The sequence below is a fragment of the Lissotriton vulgaris genome, chromosome 5, assembly GCF_964263255.1.
Source record: "Lissotriton vulgaris chromosome 5, aLisVul1.2, whole genome shotgun sequence".
Classification (NCBI taxonomy): domain Eukaryota; kingdom Metazoa; phylum Chordata; class Amphibia; order Caudata; family Salamandridae; genus Lissotriton; species Lissotriton vulgaris.
The window spans coordinates 181172922-181191847 of record NC_141693.1 but is presented as its reverse complement, the minus strand read 5'-3'; the positions used below and the strand labels follow the sequence as shown (position 1 = coordinate 181191847).

Genomic DNA, 18926 nt, shown 5'->3' with positions numbered 1-18926 from the left:
CCTCATCCTGGGATCCTCACCCTCCGCCTGGGACGACTCCTGGTGGCCCCCCGCCCTAGGCAGCGCACCCAAACCAACAGACCACACACGCAACCTGGGCTTCATCCTGGACTCCACCCTCTCCATGACCAGACAAGTCAACGCCGTCTCCTCGTCGTGCTTCAACATCCTGCGCATGCTACGAAAGATCTTCCGGTGGATCCCCACCGAGACCAGGAAGACAGTCACCCAGGCCCTCGTCACCAGCTGTCTGGACTACGGCAACTCCCTCTACGCCGGCACTACCGCCAAACTCCAGAAAAGACTTCAGCGGATCCAGAACGCCTCAGCACGACTCATCCTGGACATCCCCCGCCGCAGCCACATCTCCGGACACCTGAGAGACCTGCACTGGCTCCCGGTCACTAAGAGAATCACCTTCCGACTCCTCACCCACGCACACAAAGCCCTACACAACCAAGGACCAGGATACCTCAACAGCCGCCTCAACTTCTACGCTCCCAAACGCCAGCTTCGATCGACCGGCCACGCCCTCGCCACCGTCCCCCGCATCCGAAGAGCCACCACAGGGGGACGGTCCTTCTCCTACCTCGCCGCCAAGACATGGAACTCCCTCCCGACCCACCTCCGCCTGACCCAGGACCACCTCGCCTTCAGGAAGCAGCTCAAGACCTGGCTGTTCGAGCAGTAGCGGATCCCCCTCCCCTAGCGCCTTGAGACCCTCTGGGTGAGTAGTGCGCTATATAAATGCTTTGATTGATTGATTGACATCTGTTTTTTAACCTTGTCCTGGGACAATCAGTGGAATGTTTTCACAATTGTGTGTTTTGCAAAACAGAGCGGTGCTCCTTATTTACCTGAGCTGCAAACAGGTGAGGTGAGGCGCCATCCCCACAGAAATTGGGTGAGTGATATCTTGTTAATCCAATTGCTAAAAACATGAACACAAGAATATCATTACTATAGAGTGTATTCTTTGACAAATATGTTTGTTTTTCTCATTTTCTTTCCGTGTTTGCATGACTACTTTAGATTGTGGAGGAGAATCTACACCTGACAAACAGGTGATATAATCCCTTTTTATCATTTTTCACATAATTGTACAGCAGTAGCAACATCTAGGTCCTGATGAATGCATAGGATCAATTCCTTATATGCAGAAACAAGTCGACCGCTCGCTGAGCAGATATTATGTTAAATCTGCTTTTTTCTCACTTCTCACTATGGTTTTAAGCTTAGGGAGCTGAGAGAAAATATTAAAAATAACTACTCTACTCAGGTTCACCTAATTTTATTCACTTCACTTATTTCACTTGCACTGCTTTTTTTCAGTTGTAACATCATACCAACGCCATACTGACACCACTTTGCGAAATAACTATTGTCAGTCTTCTTACTCACACAGTCCCTTTCTCACAATTTGTGTGACTGTGTGCACACTAACTCCTGGGTAAGGAGAACCCAAATGATGTAATAGTGGTGGTACAGAGAGACAACTGATGGGAAAACTCTCACCCTGATTGTATGTTGCACGTATGTGTGTTTAAATGGTTTATATGTTCAACTGTTTTCAATCCACAGTCTTTCTTTGTGTCATGTAACTGTTTGTCTATGAGACAAATATGCTTTTGACTCCTGGGTACCTTGTGTTGTAACTGATTCCAAAGCCTAGCTTGAGTAAGAGATGTATGGTGCCTTGGGTGTGCGCTAGTCATTGCTGTTTCGTTGCGGTCTTGATCAGCTTATTGCTCTAAGTACGGGAAGACTTGGATGCCCTTCATTATGCAGTGAGTGTCTAGCACTGCAGGACACTTCGTAAACACCCTGGAAGCAGTGGTAACTCCAAAGGGCAGCACTTTGAGGTGATAATGCTAGTCACTTACCACAAAACGGAAGGACCAGCGATGTGCAGGTTGGATTGGGTTGTGAAAGTAGGCATCCTTCCGACCGAGGGCGGTCATGGAGTCACCTTGCTGTAGTAAAAGAATTACATTTTGGAGTGCTACCATGTGAAAATGTTCTAACAGGATGTACTTGTTGATTGCCTTGAGGTCAAGAATAGCCTTAGTGACCCTTCCTGGGATCGAGATAGTATAGGGAGTATACCCCTGCAAGTGGTGTTTTGGTGGTGTGGGTTCCATGGCCCCCTTGATGAATGAGTCAAGCATCTACTCTTGACGCAGATGCTGAAGTTCTGGGGAGAGTGTTTGTCAGCGGGGAGGGGGATATTTGGTGTTGTTTCTGTGAGTTCTTGATATTACCCCTCTGATATAATTTTGACAACCCCCTGATCTGAGGTGATCGCTGTCCAACAGGACAGAAACCTTTACAGTCTTCCCCTGATAATTATTAAATGATCGCCAGGAGGGTGAGAGAGTCACTGTCTGGCAGGTGCGGCTCCTTTATGGGCTGTGCCTTTGCCTCTGCCTCTATTGTTGTTATTTTTGTACACTCCCCAATAATTGCCCAGAGAGGCTGGCTGTTGCTGCTGTTGCCTGGTGAAGCAAGTTGATGCTTTGGGGGGTAGTGGTCTTAGCCCCTTCATGGAGGAAACTGCCTTTACCAGAAAGTTTTTACCACAAAATAAAAGTACTACGCATTTTTTACATCGGAATGACTTTTACCAAGTAACAGGCATATGCATCAACATTCGGTAATACACGTCGGTAATAGCGAAAAATAACGAATCGCTATTAAGGACATGCAAACCGCGATGCATCAAACAAATCTGCAAAATTTACCGAATCGGTAAAAATCGCTATTAAATAGCGAAAGTACACCCGCATGAGTAGCAAATACCGAGTTAGCTAATACCGATTCGGTATTAGTGATTCCGGTATTAGCGAATTCGGTAATAGCGAAAACGGGCAATTTACGCGACGCATCGGATGCGGCACGATGACATCACAACCAGGAAGTAGGACAACCACGCTGCATTCTGTGTTCGGAGTTGCACTGAGGAGGAGGCAGAGCACAGGAGCTGAGGACCAAGAGTGAACCTGTAGCGAGCAGGAAAAGGCAGTGTGGAGAAGATGGAGAAGGAGGCCCCCCAGCAGGGAAAGGACACACACCGAAAGCGCAAGAGGAAGTTCTCTGATAAGGAGCTGGAAATCCTCATCGAGTGTGTCACCAGCAACAATGACAGGCTGTTTGGCAAATTGTCCCTGAAGGTGCCAGAGGCTGAAAAGCGCAAGATGTGGCTGCGCATCAAGGACAAGGTAAATGCCTGCGGAGTCACCCACCGCAGCATCGACGACCTAAAAAAACGGTGGTATGACCTAAGGAAGAGGGCCAAGGAGAAGATTGCGCAGAGGGTCAAGGATGCTGATGGCACAGGAGGGGGCACATCCAACGTGACGCCAAACACTGTCCTGGAGGATCTAGTGGAGTCCACCATAGAACGGGAAGCTGTTGTGGGGGTCACACGTCTGGACACCTCTGGTGCTGCGGAAGGAGGACAAGGTAAGAAGCATGGCAGCGTTACAATGCAGCGTGTAGTAAGTCCCTGCCCAAACCCCCATGCCAGACCCAGTGCCCATGTAGTGTTGCCCTAAACACATACCCTTACCAAAGTGTTGCACCATGGGAGTTGTAGTACATACATGAATGGGTGCATGCCAGAGCACGGAGATTAATACTGCAGCTAAGGGCCAATTGTCAGACATAAAATGTAATTTATTGTGAGATGCCACTGCTATGTCAACACAATAGACCATGATTATAACTATGCACTGTTTCACACACAGATGCATCCCCCTACGATTCAGACGACAGTGCCCGCCTCGTCATCTCAGAGACGCCAGTGTTGTCTGAAGCCGAGTGCTCACATAGAGCTGAAGACATGTCCTCCCCTTCACCACCACGGCGGTCGACACCTCCACCATCCCTGCAGTCCAAGGCACCACCACCACCACCAGCCACAACCTTGCCGTCCAAGACACCACCACCACCAACCTCGCAGGCCAAGACACCACCACCACCAACACAACCACCACCAGTGCGGGCCACTCCGCAGAGCCGCAGAGCTGTAGTTCCCTCCCTGCCCCTGATGGAATCTGATCACAGTTCAGCACCCCCAAATGTTCCACGCCAGGCTGTCGTGACTCCAACCAGCCAAACATCATCACAACAGCGCATCAGGCAGAGGGCTGTGAACCCGGCTCGTGGTGCTGCAAGACCAGTCGATCTGTCCGGAGGGTACGGAGTTGTGGGGGCCCGGATGCTGCGTGTCCAGCGCCTGCAGGGGAGACACATGGGTGCCATGAAACTCTCCATGACCAAGCTATGCAACAAACTTAGCAAGATGACAGACGCTATGCGTGAGCACACCACTGCCGTAGCTGCCGGCAACAATGACATAAAGCTGTGCCTGCAAGAACTCACACGTGCCGTGGTGGCAGGCCAACAGAGTGAGCGGCGTCGCCACAGGCAGATCATGCTGGCAGTGACTTCAACCAACAAGGCCATCGAAAAGCTCTGCAACACCACGGCTGTGCTGTCCCGCAGGTCCGTGTCCCTGCAAGTGGACCTAGGTCATTACTGTGGGGATGTGGCAAAGGCCCTTGAGAGGGTGACCACCGCAGTGGAGCAAATGCAGCCTGGGTCAGCCAGTGTCAGCATGCTGGGGGCGGAAGAGGGGAGTGAGGCAGCCTCCAGTGTCAGCAGCGTCTCCCTATCAGACACCAGCGGGAGGTGGCGCAGTGGCCGCAATGCAACTGCCACAGACTCCCATCGAGTAGAAGTCGAGGAGTCACAGGACAAGAGACTGGGGGTACGCGGCAAACGCAAGTGAACATGTGACTGAGTTACACTGTCCTTGGTGACGTAACCATGGCCAGACCAAAGTGCCGCACGCATCACCCGTACTGAGGACGTGCTATTTGATTTTGACTTTTACTGCAGCAGCAGCATGTTTTAGTTTTGTTTCTCTGCACCACTCAGGTGTCCATGCCCATTAAACCCTTGCAAATGGAGCCCTGTTGTCAAGTCTCTCTGTTACCTGTCTCAGAAATGATTCCGTGTGATGTATGTCCGCCTCCGTTGCCCTTCAGCTGTGTTGGGCACATGCGCCTGTCGGTGTTGGGGGGGGTGGTTGCTGTGCACGCAGTTCATCCTCTCCGTCCACCTCTATGGGTATCCCCCTGCGTGTGGCGATGTTGTGCAGGATGGCACAGACAGCAATGATCTGGCAGCAGGTCACTGGGTCGTACTGCAAGGCACCTCCAGTCTTGTGCAGTATGCGGAAGCGGCTCTTGAGGATGCCGAATGTACGCTCAACCACATTCCTTGTGCTGATGTGTGCTCTGTTGTAGCGCTGCTCTTGTGGTGTTGCTGGGTTCAGGTAGGGAGTGAGTAGATATTCACGCAATGCGTATGCCCTGTCACCTGCAGGATGGGGAGAGAATGGACATCAGCATGATTGTACATATACATGTGGGGATGGAGTGGGTGGAGAGTACGAAGATGCATCAATATGTACCTAGTAGGTGTCCCTCTCCAAATTCACCGTTGATCAGGCGCCTGTGGAGGCCACAGTGACGGAATGTATAGGCGTCGTGTGTGCTCCCGGGGAATTGGGCAACAAGGTCCGTAATTATGTACTTGGCATTGCACACCACCTGCACATTTAGAGAGTGATATGACTTCCGGTTGCGGTAAATGTATTCGGTGGTTGATGGAGGACAGATGGGGACATGAGTGCAGTCAACACACCCTATGACATGGGGGAATTGTGCCACCTGGTAGAATTCCCGTTTGGTGCGGGTCAGCTGCTGGGGGGTTGTGGGGAAGGTGATGTGGCGATTAATTAATGTCAGCATGGCCTCTAGGAACCGGTGGAAGAAGCGTGATAAAGCGCTTTGCGACACGCCTCCAGTCTCAGCTATTACCCCCTGGAAGCTTCCAGACGCAAGCAGGTGCAGGCAGCATAGGACCTGCACATGGGCTGGTATGGCGTGGGTCCTACGGGTCTCGTGCTGCAGTAATGGGACCAGGTCTGCTATTAGGCGCATTATCATGGCACGGTTCAGTCTATACTTGTCGTAGACCTGTTCCTCGGTCTGCCCCAGCAAGGTGGTGCGCACCCTGAAGATCCTGTCCTGGATCATCCTCCTGCGCTGGCCCTGGGCGTTGATCCTCCTCCTCCTAGCAAGCACGTACAGGGCAGCCATTTTGGAAGACATGTGGGGTTTCCCAGGCCTTTTTGAGGGGTTGCTGATTGTGTGCACCTGCAGTAGGGGGTTGGAAATTTTTTTTTGTCCTTCCGTTTAATTTACCTCCTGGTTGTGATTCCCCTTATTTTGCTCAGGCTAAATAGCGATTTTGGGGTTTTTCGGTATTAGCGAGTTTTCATGCATACCATAGCGATTCGTTATTACCGATTCGGTATTTCCGATGGCCGCTTTGGGGGTCGGTAATTCCGATTGTCTGTTTAGCGATTCGGTATTTTACCGCGGGGGGTTATTAGCGATTATTCATTTTTTTGCGATTAATTGTTTGATGCATAGCATTTTCTGGATTTGCGTTCGGTATCGGCCTGTTTTACCGATTCGCTGTTTTACCGGGAGGTATTTTCGTTGATGCATCTGCCAGTAAGTCTTTACAAAGCATATATGTTTGTAATGGTGACTATGTGGTATTTAGTTTCTATATATTTTAAGGGTCATTAAAAAATGGGGGTTAGGAGGACTCCCCCCAAAAAGTAAACCTGTAATCGACATAAATGTAATTTTTTAAAATAAATATATCTATTTCATTTACAATATTATTTTAAGATTAATTTTAACTGTAGGTGGCAGTGTTAGATTGTGACTGGATTCTTCTGTAACTGTAAGTGTGTTAAAAAGTGTGCGTGGTAAAGGTATGTCAGATGTGAGTGAATTTAAATGCATGGTCGTGGTATGCATTTGAAAATCTGTGTTGTAAAAACATGCATGGTAAAGTAATGTGTGATAATGTCATACAACCGGTCTGTAGGGCACCTATCACTTTAGACATCTCAGGGTCCTATTTTATTTTTTCCACCATCTGGGCTACTTGCGGGACGAACAGGTGCTCTCCATCAAAAAGCAAGTAGACCAGATTCTGCTGCACCTCTGGCTTAAAACCTGAAACGCACAGCCAGGTGTATCGATGGAGGAGGATACTAATGTTTACCAAACAGGCGCATCAAATATTAGTATTCAATATAATCTTTCCCTCTGCCACTAATTACTGACCGATTTTCTTGTACTGGTCTGGGAGGTGTTGAATCAGCTCCTCCATTTCATCAAGGTGAGCCCCATCGTCCTGGGAGAATTGTTGATACTCCAATGTGTAGAACACTAGACAGAAACACTTTTTCCTGCTGTGTCTATCTTTTTACTCTCCCTGTTGGGAGAGGTGCACGCTCCCTGCCCTTGGCACGTTTAAGGGCAGTGTGAACCACTAGAAAGTCAAGTAGAAGTTGTCCCCTGATGTAAGGAGGGTCGGTAGGGAATGGCATGGAATATTCTACTTACCAGTATGCATCTGTTCTTGGCATAGAGGGCTGCAGAGTGGTACATTATGAATAGATCGCCATCTGGTGTTGGGCTCGGATGATTGCACTTTGTTTTTCTCTTGGAGAGTCTTTTGTCTCTTGGTGACTCCTCCCTTGGTTGGTAGTGCGCATGGGCATCGGCTCCATCCTTAGATTGTTTTGCCATAGTAGGGTTAGATGGAGTAGTATAGTAGAATACAGATAAGAGTGCCCATGTAAGTGTATCTAAATAAGATAATGTTGGAACAGACACAGGTTTCCGGGGAGGCTGGGAGGGCATGTACCACTCTGCAGCCCTCTATGCCAAGAACAGATGCATACTGGTAAGTAGCATATTCCGTTCGAGGCATATGGGCTGCAGATGGTACATTATGAATAGACTATATAGCAGTTCTCTCCCTACCCGTGTCTGTTGCAACTGTCTGAAACAATGTTTTTAATACTGCTTGTCCCACTCTAGCTTGTTGTGTTGTGTGCACATCTACACAATAGTGTTTTGTGAAGGTGTGCGGTGTAACCCAGGTAGCCGCTTTGCATATGTCATCTAGTGGAATGTTTACCAGAAATGCCATAGATGCTCCTAGTTTACGTGTAGAGTGAGCTCTAGGAGGAACAGTTAATCTTCTCTTTGCCTTTAAGTAGCATATTTGAATGCATTTTACAATCCATCTGGCAATGCCCGCTTTGGAGATGGGATTGCCTTTATGTGTGGGAGAAAACGCAACAAATAGCTGTTTTGTCTTTCTGAAAGTTTGTGTTCTTTCTATATAGTACAATATGGCCCTTCTAACATCCAGTGTATGTAGGGCTCTTTCAGCTACTGTTTGTGGTTTTGGAAAGAAAACCGGTAATTCCACTGACTGATTGATGCGGAATGCTGAAATAACCTTCGGTAAGAATTTTGGGTTTGTTCTAAGAACCACTTTATTTTGGTGTAGCTGCATAAATGGTTCTTGAATCGTAAAAGCCTGCAGTTCACTTACTCTTCTAAGTGACGTGATAGCTATGAGGAAGGCTACCTTCCATGTGAGGAATTGTATTTCACACCTATGCATAGGTTCAAATGGTGGCCCCATTAGTCTGGTAAGCACTATGTTGAGATTCCAGACTGGGGAAGGTGGTCTTCTTGGTGGAATGACTCTTTTGAGTCCTTCCATGAAAGCTTTAATTGCTGGTACTTTGAACAGTGACAGATGTTGTCTGTTTTGTAGGTATGCCGCTATGGCTGCTAGATGAACTCTGATAGAGGTATATGCTAGGTTACATTGCTGTAAGTGTAACAAATAGCAAATGATTTGTTTAGTGGATGCGTCCAGAGGGTTGATGTGCTTACTGTTACAGTGTATAGCAAACCTCTTCCATTTTGCTGCATAGCATGCTCTGGTGGTAGGACGTCTTGCTTGTTTAATGATTTCCATGCATTCTGGTGGTAAATCTAAATACCCAAACTCTATGACCTCAGGAGCCAGATCGCTAGGTTCAGTTGTTTGGGATCTGGGTGCATTATTTCTCCATGGTTCTGTGTAAGATGCATGGGTAATAACCTTAGCTTTTGATGTGGTACTTGTGAGAGTTGTAGCAGCGTGGTGAACCACGGCTGTCTTGCCCACGTGGGTGCCACTAGTATCATTGTCATTGAATGTTGCTGCAGTTTCCGAACCAGTAATGGAATTAGTGGTAGAGGAGGGAACGCGTAAGCAAATCTGTTGGACCAATTTATCCACAGTGCATTGCCCTGGGACCTTTGGTGTGGGTACCTGGATGCGAATTCTTTGCATTTTGCGTTCTGATGATTGGCAAACAGATCTATCTCTGGTTGCCCCCATTTTTGGAAGAATGGCTGTAGTATTTGGTCATGCAGCTCCCATTCGTGTACTTGTTCTGACTGTCTGCTTAGGATGTCTGCTATTTGGTTTTGAACTCCTGGTAGGTGTTCCGCTAACAGGTAGATCTTTTGAGGAATGGCCCATCTCCATATGTCCTGTGCTAGTCTGGACAGTAGGAGAGAGTGTGTCCCCCCCTGTTTTTGAATATAATACATTGCAGTCATGTTGTCTGTTCTGATCAGGACTGCTTTGCCTGTTATTTGCATTTGGAAAGCTTTTAGTGCTAGAAATATTGCACTAGTAGTTGATGTGCAGTTTCTTTTGCTGCACACTCCACTTCCCCTGTACTGTGTATCTGTCCATATGCGCTCCCCATCCGGAGAGCGATGCGTCCGCTGTTATTATCACTTGTGGAATTGGCTCTAGGAACGACCGTCCCTTGGAAATGTTTTCTGTGTTCCACCACTTCAGAGAGCGATACGTCCGGTCGTCTACCAACACCAGATCTGTAATCTGCCCTTGAGCCTGATTCCACTGTGTCGCTAGACACTCTTGTAGTGGGCGCATTTGTAGTCTGGCATGTGGTATTAGCAGTATGCAGGAGGACATCATGCCTAATAGTTGCATAAACACTCATGCTGGTAGTGAGTGTTGTGGTTGAAATCTTTGTATTAACCCGACCATTGTCTGTACTCTGATTGGGTTGGGGTATGCTATTGCCTTTTCTGTGTCTACTGTAGCCCCCAGGTATTGCTGAATCTGGTTTGGTTGCAGGTGTGATTTTTTGTAGTTCACCGTGAACCCTAGGTGGTGCAGCAATTGAATTGTCTTCTGTGTGTTGTGAAGACATTCTTCCTTTGACTTGGCCTTTATTAGCCAATCGTCCAAGTATGGGAAGACATGTATTTGTTGTCTTCTTAGGTGTGCTGCCACCACAGCTAGGCATTTTGTGAAAACTCTCGGTGCTGTTGTGACACCGAATGGAAGGACTTTGAACTGATAGTGTTGTCCTTCTAACACAAACCTTAGGTATTTTCTGTGGGCTTTGTGAATTGGGATATGAAAGTAAGCGTCTTTTAGATCCAGTGTAGAAAGAAAGTCCCCTTTCTTCAGTAAAGGGAGTACTTGTTGGAGCGTGACCATGTGGAAGTGCTCCGAATTTATGTAAGCATTGAGAGGTCTGAGGTCTAATATTGGTCGTAGGGACCCGTCCTTTTTGGGGATCAGGAAGTATAGAGAGTATACTCCTGTGCCCTGTTGATCTTTTGGGACCTTCTCTATTGCATGCTTTTGTAGAAGTGCTAGCACTTCTTCTCTTAACAATGTCAGATGATCCTGACTCATTGGACGCTGTTTGGGGGGGATGTTTGGTGGGGTATCTGTGAGTTCTAGGCAATAACCATGTTGGATAATTTGTCTCACCCACTTGTCTGACGTGATGTTTTCCCAGACAGGTAGGAACTGTGATAGACGTCCCCCGACCGGTGTTATGTGGTCTGGGGGGAGTTCTATGAAGTCACTGTTTTGGTGTTGAGGCGTTGCGGTTATTATTATTTCCGCGGCCTCTTCCCTTATTGTTGTTACCTCTGTAACTGCCTCTTGAATTACCTCTGGGTGATGTTGGTGTGAAAGATGTGGATTGCTGATTCGTTCCTGTGTTCTTTGAGCCCCCTCTATAGGTGGATCTACGAAAGGAACCTCTGTGTGTTGGCTGTTGCAATGCTCCCATTGACTTAGCCGTTTCCGTATCTTTCTTCATTTTCTCTAATGTCTCGTCTGTGCTTGAACCAAACAATGTCTTCTGATCAAATGGTTTATTCAGTAGGGCTGTTTGTACCTCTTGTTTGAATCCTGAGATTCTAAGCCATGCGTGCCTTCTTAGCATGACACTAGTGTTAATCGATCTTGCTGCAGTGTCTGCTGCGTCTAATGCACATTTAATGGAAGTATTTGTTATTATTTTACCTTCCTGTATTAATTGGTCTGCCTTCTTCTGATGTTCTTTTGGGAGATGTGTAAGAAGTTTTTCTAACTCATCGTAATGTGCCCTGTCGTAACGTGCGAGTAGTGCTTGTGTATTGGCTATACGCCAGCTATTCGCTGCCTGTGATGCTACTCTTTTACCTGATGCATCTATTAAATTTGACTCTTTATCTGGTGGAGGAGCCTCTCCTGTAGATAATGAGTTTGCTCTTTTACGAGCGTTTGAGACCACCAGCGAGTCTAGCGGTACATGCCCTCTAATAAATATTGGGTCCTTTGGAGCCGCTTTCTATTTTTTATCAATTCTTGGGTTTAACACCCTGGCTCTCACTGGGTTTTCGAATATCTCATCTGTGTGAGTAAGAAGACCCTTCAACATAGGAAGAGTACCTGATGTTCTCTGTGCATTAGGTAGAGTCTCTAACAAGAAATCCTCTATTTGAGGTTCTGTATGTATATCTACCTTATGGTATTTTGCTGCCCTATTAATGAGCTGCACAAAACCTGTGTTATCATCAGGTGCTGAAGGCTTTGAGGGATATAGCTCTGGGTCGTTGTCCTCATCTGACCCTACATCATAATTTTCCCATGGATCCTCCTCATCTGGGATAGTTTCGTCATCCCCTTGAGGTTCTCCCTCCCCCAGATCACTGTCTACATCTGACTGAGGTGTAGCTGGTCTTGGTGTGGAAGGTGTAGGAATATTTGGCCTATTGTGAGGAATAGGAGAAGAGGGTGTTACTCTAGGACGAGGAGAAGCAGGAGGAGTTATATTCGTCCCCATTGTTCTCTTTTTTGAAGGAAGAGGTTTATCTTCTGACTGTTCACTCTTTCTCTTCTTCGTGACCACTTTCCCAGTTTGTGGATCAATAAACAAGATCTTTTGTTTGGGATCTGTCTGTTGCTCCTGAATCGGTACCGAGGGTCCTGGTTCCGAGAGGTGCTTTTGTTTTCGATCGTCAGATCTTGTTGTTTTCGACACCGAATGTTTGCTCGATTCCGACTTTCTTGGTATCGAGTGTCTCTTGGGCGATAAGTCATATTTATGTTTCGACATGGAATGTTTCGATCCCGAGCTCTCCTTTGTATGTAGCCTCGGTGCCGAAGTCGATGTCGCCCTTTTCTCGGATCCGACATGGTGGGAGTCCGAGTGTTTCGGTTTCAGTTTCGGTTTCGTTGCCGGGCCCGAAGGCGGGGCGTCGGAAACTTTTTTCAGCGGTTTGACCGGGCCCGAGGGCGAGGTCGTTACCGCACGGGGTCGGTTTTTCGGTAAGGGGACGTCGTCACTCACGGTTTGTTGCTCGATGAGTTCTTCAACCTCCGACTGGTCCCCTTCCGACCCCGACTGGTCCTCTTCTTCCTCGATTTGTTCGTCTCCGAACAGCTCCGGGATCGCTTCCGCCTGCATTCTGGAAACCTTGTGTCTTCGAGCTCGACGATTTCTAATCGTTAGCTTGGAGGAGAATGCTGCGCAGGCTTCGCAGTCCCTGGATTCGTGTTCAGGCGATAGACAGAGGTTGCACACCTCGTGTAGGTCCTTGTGTGGGAACTTAGCACCACACGTTGGACATTTTTTGAATGGAGTCCTTTCCATGGACTCCGGGCTTGACTGCGTCGAGAAAGGCCTCCTGATCTTCGACGTAGATCCAAGTTTTTCTCTTCTATTTTGAATTTGTAACGCGTCGGAATGGAAATGAACGCGTTCGAATAACAATACCGTCGAATTGGAAAGGGAATACGCGCCGAAAATCACTTTCTTGTGAATTTGATCTGGAGCGTCTCGATCTTCATCCGAACCCGATGGCGGAAAAAAACAATCTAAGGATGGAGCCGATGCCCATGCGCACTACCAACCAAGGGAGGAGTCACCAAGAGACAAAAGACTCTCCAAGAGAAAAACAAAGTGCAATCATCCGAGCCCAACACCAGATGGCGATCTATTCATAATGTACCATCTGCAGCCCATATGCCTCGAACATATTATTTATTGATTCATGGAGTGATGATACAGGCCTTTACCGGTTCCTTAAAATGTTTGGTGCTGTCTTAAGCATCCCCTTAAGCATAGGCAAATATTGCAAGAACCTCTGGGTGGAGGAGAGGGTTTACATGAGGAATTTGTCCTCCTCTGGTTATTTGTGCATGTCCACCTTGTGAAAGGCAGCTCCCCTCCGCAATACCTCAAGATAAGAGGTGCTTTCATCCGGTGGGAAGGCTTGGCCGGGTAGAGGTCAGGGTCGGTATCCCCAGGGGGATCGACTCCATAGTCGTCCCAAGGGTCATTCTGGAGGTGTGGGTCGTATGATCTATTATATGGGTCACAGGGAGACCTAGGAATGTCACCTCCAAATCCAGAAGGAAGGAAACACTGAGGTGAATTGGGCGAGGGGCACACAAGTAGTAATGGGAAAGGCAGGCATGGAGGAGGTGGAGAGGAAGGCAAAGGTGGAGGAGAAGAAGGGCATGTAGGAGGATGTAGGTGAGGCAAGGGAGGGCTTGGAAAGGTGTCTCTGTCATGGGGCATAGGCTTCTTAGGTGCCAGCTCCAAAGGTGGATTTGATGTTTCCTCAAAAGTCAGTTTCCTTTTGGGAGGAACAGTGTCCTATGCCTTTAGAAGAGGCTGAATTAGGATCCGTCTGGTTTCGGATGGATGTGGCTGCACTGCTGCCTGTCACCGAACTTCTCTTGGAGGCACTGAAGAATGGGTTGCTCTTGATCCTCAGAAGTGGTAGAGAAGGCTTCCCTGGACGCCAGTCATTTCGGAGCATCCCCTGGCATGAGCCGGATTTCGGATCCGCAGGCCTCTACTCCTAGGCTGGCTTTATGGGTTGTTTTGCGGCCACAGAAGGGGTGGTAAAAGGGCGTGGCTTTGAAAGTACTTTGGAGTCGAGTGGTGGAGGGTGCCAGGTTCTAATCAGGCATGCGGTGCCAACCAATGCCTTGCGGCAGTGGCAGACCAGAGGCCTGTGAGCCCGTAACTCGACCCCCAAGAGCTTCTGAATGATATCGAAGAGTTAGAGCCAACATGTCTGTAATCACTGCGGCTGTCTTCGATGTTGGACGCTGTTCGACTGGCAGCTCGACCATTTGGGCAGCAGAGCCGAAGCCCTCTGACGAGAATACCTGAGCCGAAGCTCCGGAAGCTTCTGACTGCTGATTGCCCTCAGTGTTCTGATCTCTGGACAGGTACGGAGTATCGTCCACTTGGTGTTGTGCCATTGAAGCCAATGCGATATAATGGTCTTGCCGGTAATGGAGGGTCTTTTTTATTCAGGAAGGTGAGGCATGCCTCCTGATGGCCAAGGAACAGACAGATGTTACACACTTGGTGAAGGTCTGTCCTTGTGTATTTCACTCAACACTTTGGGTAGTAGCGGAATGGAGTCCTTTTGATCATTGGAAAATTCTTGGGTGTTGAGGAACTGATGAAGCCCTGGAGAAGCGAGGGCCCATGTTTGGTGTTGAAGGTGTTAGACTGTGAAGCCAAAGTAAAGAGAGTACGCAACACTTGGACCTGGAGAGTAAGCGCAATCCTTTGATGAGTGAGAAGGATCCCATTGGTCCTGGCAACAATGACATGCGGCATTGAACTGGAGGTCAAAGGAACATGTGTACACCTGGCAGCAGAGAAAACAAATCTAACAATTTAACCAATGCCTTTGTGCATTACTTTCTAATAGGTGGAGTTACTATACCTCATGACTCAAAAGACTTCTTCAAAGAAAAACAACTTGCACTTGTCCGAGCCCAACACTAGAAGCCGAGAGTATGCACAGTATGTGTTCTACAGCTACACATGCCACAAACATAATAGTTACACACTGAGACAACAATACAACTCAAAGAGGAAGTTAGTAAGAAAGACCTAGGGTGTTAGAGGTGCCAGGTAAGAAAGTTTATTTCTGGTGTATAGTGGACAGCTCCAGGGGGTACTGGATAAACAACAGTTCGGAACTTAACTGATGTCAAATGGGCCTAGTAGCTGGAGGCACTTAATGTAAGAAAAACCATTAGATTGTACATGATAGACAATAAGTTAACATAAAATATGCTATGCAAGCAAAGGATTTTCAAGCATTGCCTAGAACAAAGTGGAGAACGCTGCTGCAGCTTCCCTGTGTCTCTCGTGAGAGAAGACTGATATCCTCAACATTTTGTACATGATGGAAGACGCATATTATGAGAGGGATTGTAAGTTAGGAGATTTCTGTTCTCCTGAAGGTACCTGCTTTGGGGTGGATGTTGTTCTGGTGTCTGTGGGGATATCCGGCTTCCTTCTGACCCTACAAATCCACTGTCTGGCGACACAATCCGCTCCTGCAAGAGATTAATCTACATGAAAGACACATATACATACTGGACGTCACTGACCATTGAATTTCTTTGCCACAGTGAAACACTCCAGTGCTAATTATCAAAACCCAACACATATGCTCCAAGGCCCTGTGATTTGTACCTTTGAACTAACCTCCGATTGCGACACTTTGGGTTGAAGGAAACGCTTCTGAGGGAGGCGCTCTGGATGGCCGCCTGCCGCACTTGCTGCACTGCTCTGACGTGAAGGGACAGAAGGTTTGGGGTTCACAGTGTGAGCCATTGGTTCAACCACTGGGCTCTTGGGCTGAGATTCATTCCTTTGGACGGAAAGTGGGCGGCGTCTTCTGAGAGGTGTGCCTTGGGCCCTTGGTTTCCTCTCCATCGGCTGCCTGGGAAATGGAAGAAAGAAAAGTTTAGTCTTGTAAGGGGATTTTTCGTCCTTTTCTGCACATAACTGCACATTTCTTCTAAAATCACCCCAAAACAAAAGATGGATTCAGTAAGTGCAGCACTGGTAATTATAGAAAGGCCCACATTAATGGGAATATAAGAGCATGGATATTACCTCCTATAGGGGCTGGGTCTGTATATGGTATCACCACTAGGTGGTTATACCATGCATAGAGTCCAGGGGTTCCCCAATAGTGCACAGGGCTCAATGTAAAACCCAAAGTGCTCCATTAGTGGAAGTGTGGGCGAGCAGCCTTAGGCCTAACACAGAGGAGTGCAAGACATTTATTGCACAACAGTGATCAATAATGGACTAACGACTCAAGAAGGAGATCCAGATCAATTTTATAAAATTATACTTTTTTTAACTTTATTTTGAGACCCAGTTCTTCGTAATCAGGTAAGAACATTTTTATAAAAAATGCTTTTTACCTTCATAAATTGACACTTAGAAATGTTTTCACACTGTAAAGTACTATCCTATGGGGAAGTACTATCCTATCGCGGTTAAACAGATAAGTATTTAACTTACAATCTTAGGCTTCAGAACCAAAAGTCAGCACAGGCCAGGGGTCAGGTAAGTACTAAAACTGCACGATCAGTGACACCAGGGCGGCCGGGTGCAGAGGTCAAAATTTTAGTTAGATCTAAATGCTTTGCAATGGAGACATGGGGTGCCTGGAACCACACTGCTTGCACGTAAGTAAATTGGTTGCAGGGACCAAGCTTTGGGGGATAGTACCAGCAAAGGGGTGGGGACTAACAAGCAGCACCAACATACACCACCAGAGGCACAGGGACGGGCGGGTGCAGGGTTCAAATTCGACATTGGGCACCCAATGCTTTTCAACTGCCATCTTCTTGACGGTAAAGAGGCTTCAGGCATACACCGGAGGATGCAGGCGGAAGACCAACGACAGCAGAGGTTAGTTAGGATGTAAGGGTCATAGGGATACTGTTGGTTCAGCTCACCAAGGCCCAGGAGCTTCGGGTGCAGGGGTGCCTTTCGACGTCAGAGTCTTATTAGTGGAGAAGGTCGCTGTGGGGGGAGCCTCTGGATTCACACTGCAGGTGCATCGACACGGGCATGAGAGGTCAGCCAACGCTGGATACAAGGTCAGGATCACTGGGGAGAATTCACTGCACAGGTGAGCCCCTCAGACTCGGGCCGTGGGCATCAGGTGCAGAGTGAGAACGATTTATGGATCCGTCTGGATCTGGAGTCTCTGTTGTACTTTTCTTCTGGAAAGATCCATTGTTCACAGGAGATTTGAGTTGGTTTTGGAGGACGTTGTTGCAAGACAGGTTGCAGGGTCGTCGAAGCTGAAGACAGGCTGGTAGGCTTCTGCAGCAGGGTGTGTGCTTTCTTCTTAGGTTGTCGCAGATCTGAGGGCCAGGCCTGGGGGAGCCACCTAAGTACTCAATTTCACGTTCTAGGGGAGTAGTAGGTAGGGCCAATGGGCACCTTACCTGGGGTGACCACACCCTCTGTTATGCCACCCTCCTGTGGGAGGGGGAATAGACCTAGCCCTGATTGGAAGGGGTCCCCCATCTTCAAGATGGCGGGGGACTGAAACTTGTGCTTCACCTTGCTTCCACCCCCCCACCCCCACCTTAGGGGTGAGGTTGGCAGAGGTAGGCCCACCTTTTATCTTTTTTTTCCCCACTCATAATGAACCAGGGCTGCAATCTGCTGTTAGCAACAGAGGCTGGGGGTCACATTACAAAGGCAGCAGCCCTTTGAAGCTTCCCTTCTTTGAGCACAGGCCCGTCCTGGGGCAGAATGCATGACCCCCTCTGCCCAGGATGTGCATTGTTTCTGGTCCTAGAGAGCAGGGGCTCTCTACCCAGGGGTCCAGAAACATGTCAGGGGATGGCTGGCTGCCTTCAGCCCCCCATTTTGTGCCTGGTTTTGATGTGGTTTCAAATGTAGTCAGAGACCACACCAGGGCTGGTAGGGATTCAGGGGGCACCTCTGGGTACATGGTACAATAAATCCCCCACTGGCATCGGTGTGGATGTCTTGAAAGGAGTAGTTTGGTAGCAAACACTTGCATATTCAGTAAAGCCATCATGGTGCTGTGGGACTCTGGCACTTACAATGTTGCCTTAGGGCTGTGCGGCCTGCTAGAGGGGTGACTTATCTATGCTGTCAGGCAGTGCTAGCTGGCAAGGCAGGGTGCCATATTGACTTTGTAGTTTTCTCCCTCACAGGGGCATGACGGTTGAAAGGCCACTGACATTGTCCCAGTGAGGGGGGGGCCTTGAAGGGACCCTCTTCAGCTTCCAGGCCCCTCAGTTCCTAGGGTGCCATGTACTAGGGACTTACAGGAGGCAGAAGTACCAATTGAGAGATTGTTTTAGGGAAGGAGCACTGGCACAGTGGACCTGGTTGGCAGGGACTCTGAGCACTACATTTGAAACCACATAAAAACCAGGCAAAAATGGGGGGCTAACCATGCAAAAGATGCACTTTCTCACACCTCCTATATCACTTTCACAGTGTTCCACGGCAACACAGACATGAATTGTTATCTACGTTTGCCTAGTCTTTTCCTATTATTTCTATCCTTCTCCTACTATTGTCACACTTGTCCTCACTCTCCCAAAGATGTATTTCCTGGAGAGAAATGGAGCTATGTTAGAATTTCTAAACCTCAAACCCCTTTACCCCTGCACTCTGGTATGGAGAGGGTAATGAACAATCAATTATTTCTTGTGATAAAAGTATTTTGGCAGACAAGAGCAAATTCTCAGCATATAGGTCCCATGAGGACAGCCTAGTCCATCCCCCACAAGCCCTAATTACAAGTGGCAGAGTTTCACCTGAG

At 48.1% G+C, this 18926-nt stretch overlaps 1 protein-coding gene across 6 annotated transcripts in view; it reads right to left on the bottom strand.

The window, feature by feature from the left end:
* AKNA (AT-hook transcription factor) overlaps positions 1-18926 on the bottom strand; it is a 282106-nt gene that overhangs the window by 127190 nt on the left and 135990 nt on the right. For 4 of the 6 annotated variants that reach the window (XM_086921106.1, XM_086921112.1, XM_086921108.1 and 1 more), the window contains exons 12-13: positions 15785-16034; positions 15554-15645 (exon numbers count right to left, since the gene is read on the bottom strand). In XM_086921106.1, coding sequence (XP_086777232.1) covers positions 15554-15645; positions 15785-16034 — 342 coding nt within the window. The remainder of the gene's footprint in view (positions 1-15553; positions 15646-15784; positions 16035-18926) is intronic. The other 2 variants (XM_086921110.1, XM_086921111.1) reach the window with 1 other exon arrangement.